The sequence below is a fragment of the Trachypithecus francoisi genome, unplaced genomic scaffold (assembly GCF_009764315.1).
Source record: "Trachypithecus francoisi isolate TF-2019V2 unplaced genomic scaffold, Tfra_2.0 Contig01436, whole genome shotgun sequence".
NCBI lineage: Eukaryota > Metazoa > Chordata > Mammalia > Primates > Cercopithecidae > Trachypithecus > Trachypithecus francoisi.
The window spans coordinates 3,129,505-3,145,268 of record NW_022681430.1 but is presented as its reverse complement, the minus strand read 5'-3'; the positions used below and the strand labels follow the sequence as shown (position 1 = coordinate 3,145,268).

The 15,764-nt window shown below is 38.0% G+C and overlaps 1 protein-coding gene across 2 annotated transcripts in view; it reads right to left on the bottom strand.

The window, feature by feature from the left end:
• The window catches only part of TBC1D12 (TBC1 domain family member 12), a 149,800-nt gene that overhangs the window by 89,664 nt on the left and 44,372 nt on the right, over positions 1–15,764 (bottom strand). Inside the window, exon 2 of one of the 2 annotated variants that reach the window (XM_033225065.1) lies at positions 10,701–10,824. In XM_033225065.1, coding sequence (XP_033080956.1) covers positions 10,701–10,824 — 124 coding nt within the window. Of the gene's footprint in view, positions 1–755; positions 794–10,700; positions 10,825–15,764 lie in introns of those variants that run through there. The other variant, XM_033225074.1, reaches the window with a different exon arrangement.

The following is a 15,764-nucleotide window of genomic DNA, read 5'->3' as shown; positions in this document are numbered from 1 at the left end:
ACACAGCACAATTTTTAGTGTAGTGAAACTATGCTGTGTAATACTACAATGATAGATACATGTCATTACACACTTGTCCAAAGCCATAAAATGTACAACACTGGGAATGAATGCTACTGTAAACTACAGACTGAGTGACAGTGTGTCAACGTAAGTTCATTGGTTGTAAAATGATCCACTGCGGTGCAAGATGCTGACAGTGAAGGAGGTTGTGTGTACGTGGGGACAGGAGTTATATGGAACTCTCTGTACTTTCTCCTCAAATCTGCTATGAACCTACAACTGCCATAGTTTTTACATTTAAATATATATATATGCAGATCTAATCCAGAAATAGGCAAGGTGAATAATAACTGTGACTGATCATAGTTTATTCCTGGAATGCAAAGTTGGTTTAACAACCAAAAACTAACTTACACAACTTAATAATTTTAAAAAATGATCAAAAGAGTTGGCACTTCGAGTTTTGCCTCATTTGAATGGACCAACAGCTAGACATACACTGTCCAAGAAACATTCATCAAATCTCTGAAGGATGACATCATGTTAGCCTTCAAACTGCTTTCCATACATGATGTCTCAAATATTGTATGTTTGAAATATTACACCGAGCAGTCAAGCAAAGGTAACTGGGCACACAAAGAGATAAAATAACATCTGCTAGCCAAAACTATCAGAAACAATATTTGATGTAGGCAGACCTACAGGAGCTCCAGATGCTGGAATTTCCAGACGTATGAAATAGCTATACTTACTATGTTCAAGGAGATAAAGGCCAAGCTTGAAATTTCAGCAGGGAACAGTAAACTGTAAAAAGTGATACAGTAGATTTGAAAAAGAACCAGCTAGGAACACAAGAATTAAAAATACACAAAATTGACATGAGGAACTCAATGTATGGAGCCAATGTATTCTTAACACATTCTCTAGGTAGTTCTAATCATCCACTGTGTTTGAAAATTAGAATAATAGATTATTATTTAAAAAATCTTAACAGCCTTGTCCTCAAATCCACTGGTTTTTTTTTTAACCTTTTTAAGATGTTTTTATTGGTTTAATTTACACATAATAATTTTACCTACTTATGGGGTACATAGTGATGTTTTGATACATATAATGTATGGTGATCAGATCACGGTAATTACCACATCCATCATCTCAAACATGTATCATTTCTTTGTGTTGGGAATATTCAATATCCTCCTTCTTGCTATTTAAAACTGTATATTATTGGTAACTATGCTCATTCAACAGTGATATGAAACACTAGAACTTATTCCTTCTATCTAGCTGGAATTTTTTATCCTTTAACAAATCTCTCCCTAACATGCAGCCCCCACCACCACCTTCCTCCTACCCTTTCCAGCCTTTAATATCCTCTGTTATATTTTTTACTTCTGTGGGATCAACTTTCTTTTTTGGGTCCCACATATAAGTGAGAACTTGTGGTGTTTAACTTTCCATTTCTGGCTTATTTCACTTAACATAATGTCCTCCAGTTCCACTCATGTTGCCACAAATGACAAGACTTCATTCTTTTTTATGGCTGAATAGTATATGATTGAGTATATATACCATATTTTCTTTATCCATGCATCTGTTGTTGAGATACCGAGGCTGATTCCATATATTGGCTATTGTGAATAGTTCTGCAATAAACACAGGGGTGCAGATGCCTCCTTGATATACTGATTTCCTTTTGTTTGGATAAATGCCCAGTAGCAGGATTGCTGGATCATTACTGTTTTCTAATCCAGCTCCTAGAATGCCTCCAGAATTATTTTTCTAATACATAAATTTGATATCTCAGTACCTTATTTAAAAGTATTTTAGATAAAACCCAATTCTCTAGCCTCATGGCTAATGAGCCTTCACCATCTACCCTGTATCTTTGATATACTGTCTGATTAGCTAAACAGATCCCATTCATTCCTGCTTGCTTTTTCAATTTCCTCTATCTAGAATGGCTTTCCTCATCTTGTCTGCCTGCTTAATTCCTACTAATACACTTAGGAACACAATTTGCATGTCATCTCTGAGAAAAATAAATCACTCAACTGTACTCTCATACTCTGTCATAGCTCTACTAAAACACTTACCATACAATATTATAGTTACATATGAAATTCTCTTCTACCCCTCGTCCCCTGCAGTTATACTGAAATAACTCAAAGGCTAGGAGATCTATATATATATATATTATATATATATATATATATATATATATATATGCATCAAGAACCTAAATTATACCTATTGCATTAAACATAGTATTTTTTGAATAAAGAATTCATGGAAATAAGCCAGAAAATCTTAAGAAATCTAAGATCAATTCAAGAATTCTGTCCTTCAAGTTCTGCTATAGAAAAGGCCTAGAGTTTGCTAATATTAGGTCACACATTGAATTGGAAGCAGAATGGTATTCTACCACACTTTGATGCCTTGCGTTTTGTAGCTAAAGCGATTTACCAGAAAAATGTACCAGGAGGGAAATATGTGAAAAGATCAGACTGGATTCAAAAGGAGAGTGGCAAGAATCTTTGAATAGCTGCCTAAATAAATAAAATATGGGGATTGACAAGAAGAAAGAATAGTAGCATAGAAGCTTCTCCTTCAAAGACAAGGAGAGAGCCAAAATAGCCTCATATATACACTGATATATCCGTTAACTGACTTGACTTTGAGGTTCAATGGACAGTAGGAACACTCCCCCTTAAAGGGGTTAGTGTTAAACCACATTAGTGAGTAAATCCTTCTATTTCTATATGCTGTGAACAATCTATAGAGAGCCAGAACAATGTTTCAGAAGCAGAAAAACTCCCCACCTCTGCTACCTCAAGACCATGTCTGCCCAAAATAAAGAGAGTCTCTTACACAACTTAATCTAAGAGCTGAGGAAACCATTATGCTTGGGATAGACAGGGTTTAGCTGATTATGATGTCTTCATAGATCATAAATTTTATTCCAGATCTATGAATTAGGAGACAAAAAACCCATCCTATATTTCAAGCTCAATTGCAATCTCGGCGCAAAGCATTTCATCACTTTCTGGCATATAAGAGTACCTTAGTCAACTTTATTTTTGCAAAGTTATTAGCACAATCTTATTTGTTTAGTCTGAAGCCTGCCATAAGATACAAGTCTGAGATAAAGACAGGATGAATACAACTTTTAATATAATGTTGATATACAAAACAGTATTCCTGTAATCAAATATAGATATTCAGAGTATTTTCAAACTGTAACCCTTTCCAAGTCTCTGTTTCTGATAAAATGAAAAAACATTCCCTCAAATTCTATCCTGTTTAATTTGTGAAAATTTAACTTTATTCTTTTAATTTTCTTTAATTAATAATTTAGGTTTCTCGGAAGGGCACGGGGGCTCAAGCCTGTAATCTCAGCACTCTGGGAGGCCGAGACGGGCAGATCACGAGGTCAGGAGATCGAGACCATCCTGGCTAACACGGTGAAACCCATCTCTACTAAAAAATACAAAAAAACTAGCCGGGCGAGGTGGCGGATGCCTGTAGTCCCAGCTACTCGGGAGGCTGAGGCAGGAGAATGGCGTAAACCCGGGAGGCGGAGCTTGCAGTGAGCTGAGATCTGGCCACTGCACTCCAGCCCGGGCGACAGAGCGAGACCCCGTCTCAAAAAAAAAAAAATTATTTAGGTTTCTCTCTTGAGGCTCATACTTCTCCCTTCTCCCAGAAGCACAGGCCCAGAAATATTACTAGCTCCTCTCCAATCTTTAGAGCACAAAAATTAATTTTTATGAAATCCATTTATACATAGAAATGCATAATAATTTATTAACCATCAATAAAGAACACACATGCAACTGGAAATGTAGTTATTCACTGCCTTTTCAAGGTGATAACAGATAAAGTAAATAAAGGTGAAAACAAAACATGCAATAGTGCAACAATTTTTTAAACTTTTCAAGAAGAACTTCTGGTCAGGCATGGTGGCACATGCCTGTAATCCCAACACTTTGGGAGGCCAAGGCAGAGGATCACTTAAGCCCAGGAGTTCAAGACCAGCCAGGGAAATACAGTGAGACCTTGTCTCTACTAAAAGTAAAAAAATTAGCCAAGTATGGTGGTGTGCACCTGTAGTCTCAGCTACTAGGGAGGCTAAGGTGGAAGGATCATTTGAACCCAGGAGGTCAAGGCTGCAGTGAGCCATGATCGTGCCACTGCATTCTAGCCTGGGCAACAGAGTGAGATCCTGTCTCAAAAACAAAATTTCTAAAGAATAACTTCTGAACACAGGCCAGCCCCTCTACAATTTAACATCAGTGAAAGAATTGCTTTGTTTTTGCAGTACTTAGTCAAATTTTACAGCAAGAATATCGATATTTAAGCATAATTAAAACCAATAAACTTTTCAAATATTCTATTACACATACCAATAAAATCAGAAACCAGAAAATTAAGCTCTAACATGTTCTAAGTTTTATGTATGTAACATTTAACTACTGCTCACAAAACACATGTATGCTAGTCCGTTCCATAATGTTGTTCCTGCAGTAAAAAATTTCAAAAGCAAAGGCTTAACTGAGGAAAGCGACCTATTCTACTTTTAAACAATTTGAAGCTGTCTGATTAAGAAATTAGTATCTTACAACTTTTTTCCTCACCTGTCAAAAGTTATGTGAAACTGATTCAACCACTCAACTTAAACTTCACCAGAAAATGGCATGAGTATTGATGAAAAACTTGATCATCTAAGGACTACAATCTCATTTTCATGTTAAAGATGCCAATATAAAAGCAGTGCCTAGCAAAAAAAGGTAAGTGTCACTGAGAGATTATCGGTTTGACATAAACAGTGCATATTCAATCTAGTATGCAAGTGTATCATAATTATATATAACATGGTTCATTTGAAACCATTCTCACTTGCAGTTTCGAGTTCCTAAGACAAATCATGTAGCTGTATTCCAACTTTACCTACTAATTTAGAAAAAAAAAAAAAAAACATACTCAGGTCAACTGAACTACGATATAACTGAAATACTATTTATAATTAACAGATGTAATTTTTAACCTGGCTCACCAACTGGTTCAAAAGGCCACAAGTGGAATTTCACATCTGCAAGAGAACACATGTGATAATCCTCAAAACGTAATACTGCGAATGTTCTTGTGATTTGGGAATTGATCATCAAGTTAAATGCCAAACTTCAGTCAGTTTGACTTTGCTATAATCCTAAAATGTTTTTTATGTTTCTTTACTATTAACATGGAAAGCACTAAAATTGATAAGACTTGTAATAAAAGTTACTGCAGGAATAAAAAAAGTTTTAAAATATTTAACCTATTCTTTCACTTATGAACTCACGTATCTCTGAAAAGCTACAGGTACAAAATATGTAAAGTTAAATTACATATATACGTGTGTGTGTATATATACACATCTATATAATTAAATATGGTGACACTTCATTCTTGAAATGGAAAAAACATATAATACCACATATGCAAAATATATACACGCAAAAATAATTACGTGTTTTCCACACAAAAAAATGAATTTTAAAAGTCCTAAAAATGTGAAAGTGAACTGAGATATATCATTCCATGTTTTATATTTTATAAAGAGAATATAATCATGCGTTGTTTCACTAATAATAGAGAAAAAAAGGGTTTTTTTGTGTTTTTGTTTTTGTTTTTTTCTTGAAACAGCTCAGGCTAGAGTGCAGTGGTGCAACCTCCGCTCACTGCAACCTCCACCTCCCAGGTTCAAGCGATTCTCCTGCCTCAGCCTCCCAAGTAGCTGGGATTACAGGTAAGCGCTACTACGGCCATTAATTTTTTTGTGTTTTTACTATAAATGGGGTTGGTCAGGCTAATCTGGAACTCCTGACCTCAAGTGATCCACCCGCCTCAGCCTCCCGAAGTGCTGGGATTATAGGTGTGAGCCACCGCACTCAGCAAAAACTTTGTAAATTAAATCTTTTTTTCTTTACTTAGGTGTAATCTTACAGATTTTTTTTTTTTTTTATACTTTAAATTCTAGGGTACATGTGCATGACGTGCAGGTTTGTTACATATATATACATGTGCCATGTTGGTGTGCTGCACCCATTAACTCATCATTTACATTAGGTATATCTCTTAATGCTATCCCTTCCCCCCACCCCCTCCCCACAATAGGACCCAGTGTGTGATACTCCCCTTCCTGTGTCCAGGTGATCTCATTGTTCAATTCCCACCTATAAGTGAGAACATGCGGTATTTGGTTTTCTGTTCTTGCGATAGTTTGCCGAGAATGATGGTTTCCAGCTGCATCCATGTCCCTACAGATGTCTTTCTATTAAAGAAATGTTTGGTTTAATAACATATTTAAAAATATGGCAACTCTGCAGGGCACAGTGGTGTGTGCCTGTAGTGCCCTGTACTCAGGAGGCTGAGACAGGAGGATTGCTTGAGCCCAGGAGTTTAAGGCCAGCCTGGGCAACATTGTGAGCCCCATCTCCCCCAAAAAACTTTTTTTTTTTTTTCAAAAAATGTTTTAAAAGAATCAACAACTTCTTTCTGAAGACCTGCTTTAAAAAGTTATTAGCCAATGAAATACTACTACTCTAATCTCCTAATAAAGCTTACTGCTTTACCATTCAAAAAGCAAGTGAGGCATCATTTCTCCAAGCAGTTTTTTACACCTAAATTGCCAGCTACCGCTTCATTTCCTAAAGCCTTAACACCTTAAGACCCTATCCCAAAACATGACAGAAGTGTCCTAACATTCCTCATGGCTTTACTGATACTGTCTTCACTTTTAGTTTCTGATTCCAAACATAATAACATCTATCTGAAAGCATACATGGTAAAGGAGCTCAGATACACAGTTTTATATTCATCTTTTAGAGAATTCAAAAATCAGTGTTGTGAAAAAATGTTTTAGGACAGAGACATAAGACTGGAAATTTACCATTACAATAAAAAGAAAATCATGCCCACTTTGAAAAATGAGAATTGCAGGGAAGAGGACAGCAAAATTAGACAAATAGGGAGTAGAGGACACACACTGAAGTAGAGATAGTAGAAAGCAAGAGGTAGAAACATGTTCCATCACATAGTAAAAGTAATACGTTTCTTTCTTTCTTTTTTTTTTTTTTTTTTTTTTTTTTGAAACAGAGTTTTGCTCTTGTCATCCCGGCTGGAGTGCAATGGCGCAATCTCAGCTCACTGTAACCTCCGCCTCCCAGGTTCAAGTGATTTTCCTGCCTCAGCCCTCCGAGCAGCTGGAATTATAGGCACCCACTACTACACCTAGCTAATTTTTGAACTTTTAGTAGAGACCAGGTTTCACCATGTTGGCCAGGCTGGTCTCGAACTCCTGACCTCAGGTGACACACCAGCCTCAGCCTGCCAAAGTGTTGAGATTAAAGGTGAGCCACCGTACCCAGCTGATACATACTTTGAAGGTGGAAAAGGGTCAGAAGAAAAATGACTTGACTATACATAATGCCTCCCAGAGAACAAACATAACCACAAAAAGGGCACTGAAATATATACTAATACCTGTGACATAGCTGGAAAGCTCAAAAACTAAAGTAAGTGGCGCAGAGAAATAATCATCAGTTTAAAGGATCAGAGAAGGGGCCGCAGAGGCAGAGGCAGCAACTACATTTCAACTCTACTCCTTCTTCTCAAATAAAAAAGAGCTGTTCTTTTCCTGACCACTCATCAGGTTTTACTGTTACTGTTGCTGTTTTTTGAGACGTAGTCTCACTCTTTTGCCAGGTTGGAGTGCAGTGGCACAATCTTGGCTCACTGCAATCTCTGCCTCCCAGGTTCAAGTGATTCTCCTGCCTCAGCCTCCCAAGTAGCTGGGACTACAGGCACGTGTCACCATGCCCAGCTAATTTTTATATTTTTAGTAGAGATGGGGTTTCACTATGCTGGTCAGGATGGTCTCGATCTCCTGACCTCGTGATCCGTCCACTTCATCCTCCCAAAGTGCTGGGATTACAGGTGTGAGCCACCGCTCCCAGCCCACTCATCAAGTTTTTATACCATATGTATAAAAAAGAGAATGTGAGGCTTTCCAAAATGAAAATAGCAGATTAAAGGTATACAGCATACCAGTAAAGATAATTATCCAACCAGTAATTTATTCAGAGACTTATGGTAAGAAAATATCATAGAACGGTAGTTTATATAAATATATAAAAATGTATGTGCATGCATATTTAAACTACTATACAAAATCAAGAATACCTGTAAAAACCTTCAGTAGCAAGACCACTGTTTCGCCTCTAGAGGGCGAACCTGGTCTTCTGAAAACTGCTAGACAAGAGACGTTACCTTCAGACTACCAAAAAAAACAAAGAAGCTAAAATTTAAGATGTCACAATAGCAGAGATTCCCAACCTTTCTTGATAAATGCCTTTAGTGTCTCTAATCTTTTTCACAGTAACTCTTAAGCCAAAAGAAATACCTAATGATTCTGCTTAATAAGTAGCTATGTCCAAACAATTTAATAAGGATGTATATCTTAACACTTAGTAACCGCTAAAAAAAAATACGCATAAATTGAAAAAAGAAATATGTTTTCTTTCATTCTTTTTTTTTTTGAGATGGAGTCTTGCTCTGGTGCAGTGGCATGATCTTGGCTCACCGCAACCTCCACCTTCCAGGTTCAAGTGATTCTCCTGTCTCATCCCCCGAGGAGCTAGGACTATAAGCATGCACCACCATGCCTGGTTAATTTTTTGTATTTTTGGTAGATACAGGGTTTCACCATGTTGGCCAGGCTGCTCTTGAACTCCTGACCTCAAGTGATTCGCCCACTTCTGCCTTCCAAAGTTCTGGGATTACAGGCATGAGCCACTACACCCAGCCTCATTCTTAAATAACCACAATTAATTACCAATTTGGGCATGTGTGGCTTTATGCATTGGATACAATTTCTCAAACCTTAAAAGCAGATTAGACATCACCCTCATTTCCACTCCCACGCTGACTTTTGTACAGTATCTGGTTTTTATCACAACAAACTCAGAAAAAACAGATTCACAAAGATATGATGTCACAGAAAAGTATGTAGTAGCACTTAATGTTGGAACTGTGTACTGCTTCAAATTAACAGTCTGCACCATATCCAACTGATGTGGAATATCACTGAGTTTGCCTGAAAAAATTTAAATATCCCACAGTACCCCACTGTGTTAAGTGCAGCACACCAGAGTGTCTGAGCACATGGTTTAGGAATCACAGCACACAGTTTTAAGTACCAACAGATAAATTATTCACTATTTTAATCGCTTGTAAAGAAAATTAACTATAAGCCAGGTGTGGTGGCACATACCTGTAGTCCCAGCTTCTCAGGAAGCTGAGGCAGGAGCATCACCATTTAAGCCCAGGAGTTTGAAGGCAGCCTGGGCGACATAGCAATACCAAGTCTCTTGAAAAAAGAAATTAAGTTAGTTCACAGGCAGAGGAGGAGGCACATGGTCTAAGTGCTGACTAGCTACATAGTTCAGGCAAATCCTTCAAAAGGGAAAGGGAGGGGCTGCTTAGAAAGACAGCTCTCTCAGCAACTTCCGTTTGTCTTATGCTTCTCTCAGGGACAAACATGCAGTCATCTAGTGCCATGCATGTACATTCTATGGGGGTGAACACCTTGGTTCTGTTTAAACAGCTAGTGCTTTTGACAGCTGTGCCAGGAAGGGTTAGGACCAACTACAAAATAATATGGGTTCTAAAAACATAGTGTGTTTCCCTAACTTTCTGTTTTTCCTGAGGAAAAAAAATAAATATTTTATTCAAATGCAAAAAGAAGAAAAACAACTACAATAATGTTTTTAAAGATCTAAAATTATTTTCTCATATTACTTGGAAAACCAGTTTTTCTTCTGAGCAATAAAAGGAACACTATTAAATCCTTAAAGGAAGGTATCTTTTCCAATTTGAATGACGATCATTGCCTTCATGTGATTGTCTTTATAAATGCTAGCTGTGTTAAACCTGGTAAACTGCAATTGGGAAGGATAAAAATAGGAAATGTATTATATGTCATCTTCTGAGCAATAACTTCTCTGAACTTTAAACACTGCAGATTGATCCAGTCTCACTGCTTTCCATTCTCACTAATCTAGTACTGAAGAGTCAAAGTTCAGAAGTCAAATAAGATGAGAAAGTCTTAAGAACTCAAGAATATAGATAATAGAGATATCAGAAGAAATAGCTTCCAAATTACTAGAAACAGATTGTGTACCAACTTTTCTCATTTACAAAGTCCTTGGTTTAGAGAGGACACCAGAAAAGTAACAAAGGAAAGAGTTCAACCTCATAATCTACTCAGTTTTTGGTTTTTAATATTTCATCAGTTCACAACAACCAATATTCAGAAAAACTGTGCCACTGACAAATGCTACCAACTTCAACTGGAAGTCAAACAGTATGTGGTGAGAGTGATTAGCTAAGAAAAAATCTATTCAAGGAATAACTGGTTTAAAAAAAAGTCAATGTTCTATTTCTTTGAAGAATTTTCTGAATTACAAAAGACAACAGAATATATGTGACCTGTTTTTCTAAAAAATTTAGCAGGTCCCTATAAATACTTATAATCCCAAAAGTCTGTATCTAGAAAAATAAGAATAAAAATAGCATATGGTTAGTTATCAAAAAAAAAAGAAGAAGAAGAATGCTTAAAAAGCTAGGGTAAACTACATGGCTATGTCAGTACTTACCTGTTGAATGATTTTGGATGTTTTCTGAAGATTCTCTCTAGGAGGGACTTTACCAAATAATTTCCAACCAGGAGCACTATGAACAACTGATTTGAGTTCCTTTGTCCTTTTTGGAAAAAGATTTCTGAAATACAGAAAAGTTACATGAATTGTGTTTTTTGTAACCAGAGAGCTATTTAACAGTAATTTTATAATAAGTTTGTTCCCAAGGCAAAAACAAAAATACTTTTAAATAAAACTATTTCTACTACTTACACCACTATTACTTAGAATAATAAGGCTCAATTACGAATATGTGGCTTAATACCTAATGAATGCAGGGCTTAAAACCTAGATGACGGGTTGACAGGTGCAGCAAACCACCATGGCACATATATACCTATGTAACAAACCTGCACATTCTGCACATGTGTCCCAGAACTTAAAATAAAATAAAGACTATCTGGCTTACATAGAGGTATTAGAAGAATCATCAACAGAAATAATAAAAAGATAAACAAATTGGAAGGAAAATGACAGCCATAAATAAGACATAAACATTTGTCTAAATCAGCTACAAAGTATATTAGAATTGACTGTACATGTGCTTAACAGTAACAGCCAAAATCCTGAAAACAAAAACATTTAAAAGAAACTATATAACAGTTAAAGGATTAAGTAATACAATATTTGGATATTATTTACAGTAATAATTTGTTATTTATTATAAAATTATAACTACCAATCCCCTATTGCTATAATATATACATGTAACCTGTTTTTCCTAGGCCTGCTATGTACAAGAAAGCTTATTACAAAAGAGTCAATATATAACCAAGGAAGAAAGTATCTCTCACTGAAAAATCTTTTTTTTTTTTTTTTTTTTTTTTTTTTTTGAGGCGGAGTCTCGCTCTGTCTCCCGGACTGGAGTGCAGTGGCCGGATCTCAGCTCACTGCAAGCTCCGCCTCCCGGTTTACGCCATTCTCCTGCCTCAGCCTCCCGAGTAGCTGGGACTACAGGCGCCCGCCACCTCGCCCAGCTAGTTTTTGTATTTTTAGTAGAGACGGGGTTTCACCGTGTTAGCCAGGATGGTCTCGATCTCCTGACCTCGTGATCCGCCCGTCTCGGCCTCCCAAAGTGCTGGATTACAGGCTTGAGCCACCGCGCCCGGCCTCACTGAAAAATCTTAAAAAAAAAAAAAAAAAAAAAAACAGGCCAGGTACGGTGGCTTACATCTGTAATCCCAGCACTTTGGGAGGCAGAAGCGGGCGGATCATGAGGTCAGCAGTTTGAGACTAGCCTGGCCAACATGGTGAAACCCCTGTCTCTACTAAAAATACAAAAATTAGCTGGGCCCGGTGGCAGGCGCCTGTAATCCCAGCTACTCGGGAAGCTGAGGCAGGAGAATCGCTTGAACCCTGCAGGCGGAGGTTGCAGTGAGCTGAGACCACCTCATTGCACTCTGCGTCATTAAGCACCCCGCAGAGGTATTAAGGATTTACCTATTATCTCCATGTCCTAACCAACCAAATTAAGTACCTATTTTTTTATGTAAGCAGGGATGATACTCAAAATATGTACCCATCAAAACAACATGACCAGGGCCCAATGAAGCAATTAGAAAGGTACTGATGAATTCAACTCAATATAAACCCTTTGCATAAGCTATAAATGAACAGTAAGAAAATTTCTAATTCACACAAACAATTAATTACAAACAGTTCCAAACTGGTTGAAGTCCCAAATAATTAGATTTATCTATACTCAAAATGCCATATCAATATATATTAAAAGTGCAGATTAGTGATAATAGAAAATAATGAAAAATGTTAAGGGATTCCTACAAAAGAATGCAGGATAATCAATAAAGAAAAGAAGCCGGGAGCAGTGGCTCAAGCCTGTAATCCCAGCACTTTGGGAGGCCGAGACGGGCGGATCACGAGGTCAGGAGATCCAGACCATCCTGGCTAACACGGTGAAACCCTGTCTCTACTAAAAAATACAAAAAACTAGCCGGGCGAGGTGGCGGGCACCTGTAGTCCCAGCTACTCAGGAGGCTGAGGCAGGAGAATGGCGTAAACCCGGGAGGCGAAGCTTGCAGTGAGCTGAGATCTGGCCACTGCACTCCAGCCCGGGCGACAGAGCGAGACTCCATCTCAAAAAAAAAAAAAAAACAGAAAAGAAAAGAAATTGCCAGGCATAGTGGCTCATGCCTGTAATCCCAATACTGGGAGGCCAAAGCTAAAGGATCACTTGAACCCAGGAGTTTGAGAACAGCCTAGGCAATGTAGTGAGACCTTGTCACTACAAAAAATAAAAATAAATAGCCAGGCATGGTGGTGCACACCTTGTAGTCCCTGCTACTTGGGAGGCTGAGGTGGGACAATCACTTGGGCCCAGGAGTTAAGGATGCAGTGAGCTGTGATACTGCCACTGTACTGCAGCCTGGGCAACAGACCAAGACTCTGCCTCCAAAAAAAAAAAAAAAAAAGAAATAAAAAGAAAAGAAACACTCTTATTTCCTCAGGTGTATAATAGAAATAAACATATGACACTAGAATAATTGCTACTTTAAGATACTCTGGAGGTTTCACCTCAGAGACCATGTATAGTGACTTAATTCTCTACTTCATAAGATCACTAAATAGCTGAAAGTTTTCAATAATGAATATGCTGAGGACTAGGAATACTTCTAGGAAAAAAAGTTCAAGCCTCAAAGGATGGTCTATTAATTTAAACAATGTTTGATACATTGTATACCACTTATCAAGAAAACACTTTGTAGCTGATTTAAACAAATGTTTACATCTTATTTATGGCTATCATTTTCCTTCCAATTTGTTTATCTTTTTATTATTTCTGTTGATGATTCTTCTAATACCTCTTAGCTCCAAATTCACCTTTATGCTCTGGGACAACAGAAAAAATTCCTTTAATCATTTCTCCTTTAAAACAAACATGAAATTGTTACGCTTTCTGGGTAAAACAAACATGAAATTGTTACGCTTTCTGGGTAGAGGGCACCAAAGGGACACTGAAGGAGAAAGGGGCTATCCTGTGGTTTCCAGCTGCTGCAGAGTGGATCAGGGGTAGAGGTGTGAGGACATCCAGTAAAACTCTGCTTAGCTAGATGCCCAGACTGCAGCCCCTCAGCAAACTTGCAGCCTTGCTGAACCTGCAGCCGCAACCTGGAGATGGCGTCCATGCAGCCTGCTCAACATAAAAACTGACTCCACCAAAGGCTTCTTGCCAGCATCAGTGTGCCAATTTCCTCTGCAAGCCCCACACAGGCCAGACAGTTCTCATCAAGTCATACTCCCTCTACAATTCCTATGTGACCTGCCTGCACCCTAAAGGTTTCCTATCTACCTACACTAATAAACACGGGAAAAAAATATTTGTCACTATGGTTTAAGAAAAGAATTATTGGATATGACAGCAAAAGCATGATCTATAAAATACAAAGTTGATGAACTGGGCTTAATTAAATTTAAAACATTTGAACTTCAAAAGACATCATGGATGCAAAATGACAGAATAGAAAGATCTAGGGGTCAGTCTCCCCACCAAAGTAAAAGTTGAGCTAGAAAGAGTAACTGGAGCGGGGCACGGTGGCTCACATCTGTAATCCTAGCACTTTGGGAGGCCGAGGCGGGTGGATCACCTGAGGTCAGGAGTTCGAGACCAGCCTGGGCAACATGGTGAAACCCTGTCTCTAGTAAAAATACAAAAAATTAGCTGGGCATGGTGGTGCACACCTGTAATCCCAGCTACTCAGGAGGCTGAGGCAGGAAAATTGCTTGAACCCAGGAGGCGGAGGTTGCAGTGAGCTGAGATGGCGCCACGGTACTCCAGCCTGGGAGACAGAGCAAGACTCTGTCTCAAAAAACCTAAGAGTTTAAAAAAAGACTAAGAGTAACTGAAATCAAGCACTTTAGTAGAATTCTAGGAACTGACCAAACCCTTTTAACAACCAGGGGAGTGCTTGATGAAGGAAGAGGCTACTGATCTTTCATAAGTATGAATAAGCAGCATGCATAAACCAATTACCCTCCCCTATTCCTCAGAACCACCACCACCATACCCACCACCTCTTGTGGCAGTGGGGATAGCAGCCCACGTTCCCAGAGTTGCTAACTGGTGCCAGGAGGGACAGTGGGGATCATGTCCTTCAAAATTTAGGGTTGTACATTTTGGTCGGTCTGGCCCTGAGGGAGTGATGCAGGCATGCATCAGTTTCAGTACTCTCCACAGCAGTGGCTTTCACTGTAAGTATTTATCAGAACACTAAAGAAGGTAAAACCTTTTTTGTCTCCTTTTCTGGAGCCAGATATCTAAGAAAATCTTTGTCAGGTCACCAGCTAACCACAGAGACAACAGAACAAAAACTGGTTCCATACACAATATGGAATACATACTTTGCGAAAATAGTTCATAAAGTCACAAACAGGTGGCTTCAGCCCTCAACAAGCAAAAAACAGCAATCATTGAGGAGTGGGAGAAACAGATTTATAGAGTTACCATACTGTAATACTCAGAGTATCCAGCTGTCAACAACAAAAAATTACAAAACATACAAAGAAACGGGAAAGTATGGCCCATAAACCTAGAAATAGGAATTTGACAAAAATCATCCCTGAGGTAGCCCAAAGTAATTACCAAAGACATTAAATCAATTTCATTTAAAAAAAAAAAAAAAGAAAGAAAGCTCTAGGAGATTGGGAAAAAAAAAAAAAAAAAAAACATGGACAAAGAACTAAGGAAATAAAGGGAATAAAGGGGGAAAATGAACAAAATGAGAATTCCAGTAAAGGCAGAAATTATAATAAGCAACAAAACAAATTCTGGAGCTGAAAAACAACTAAATTAAAAAATTCACCAGATGTATTCAACAGCAAATTTGAGCAGGCAGAAGAAAGAACTGGCAAATGTGAAGATAAGAAAATTGAAACTTTTCACTCTCAGTAGTAGAAAGAAAAAAGAATTAAGAAAAAGGAACAGAGCCCGAGGGGCCTGTGAGACATTACTGAGTGTACCAACTATGTACCATAAAAGACCTAGAAGAAGGGAAAGACAAAGAGGTA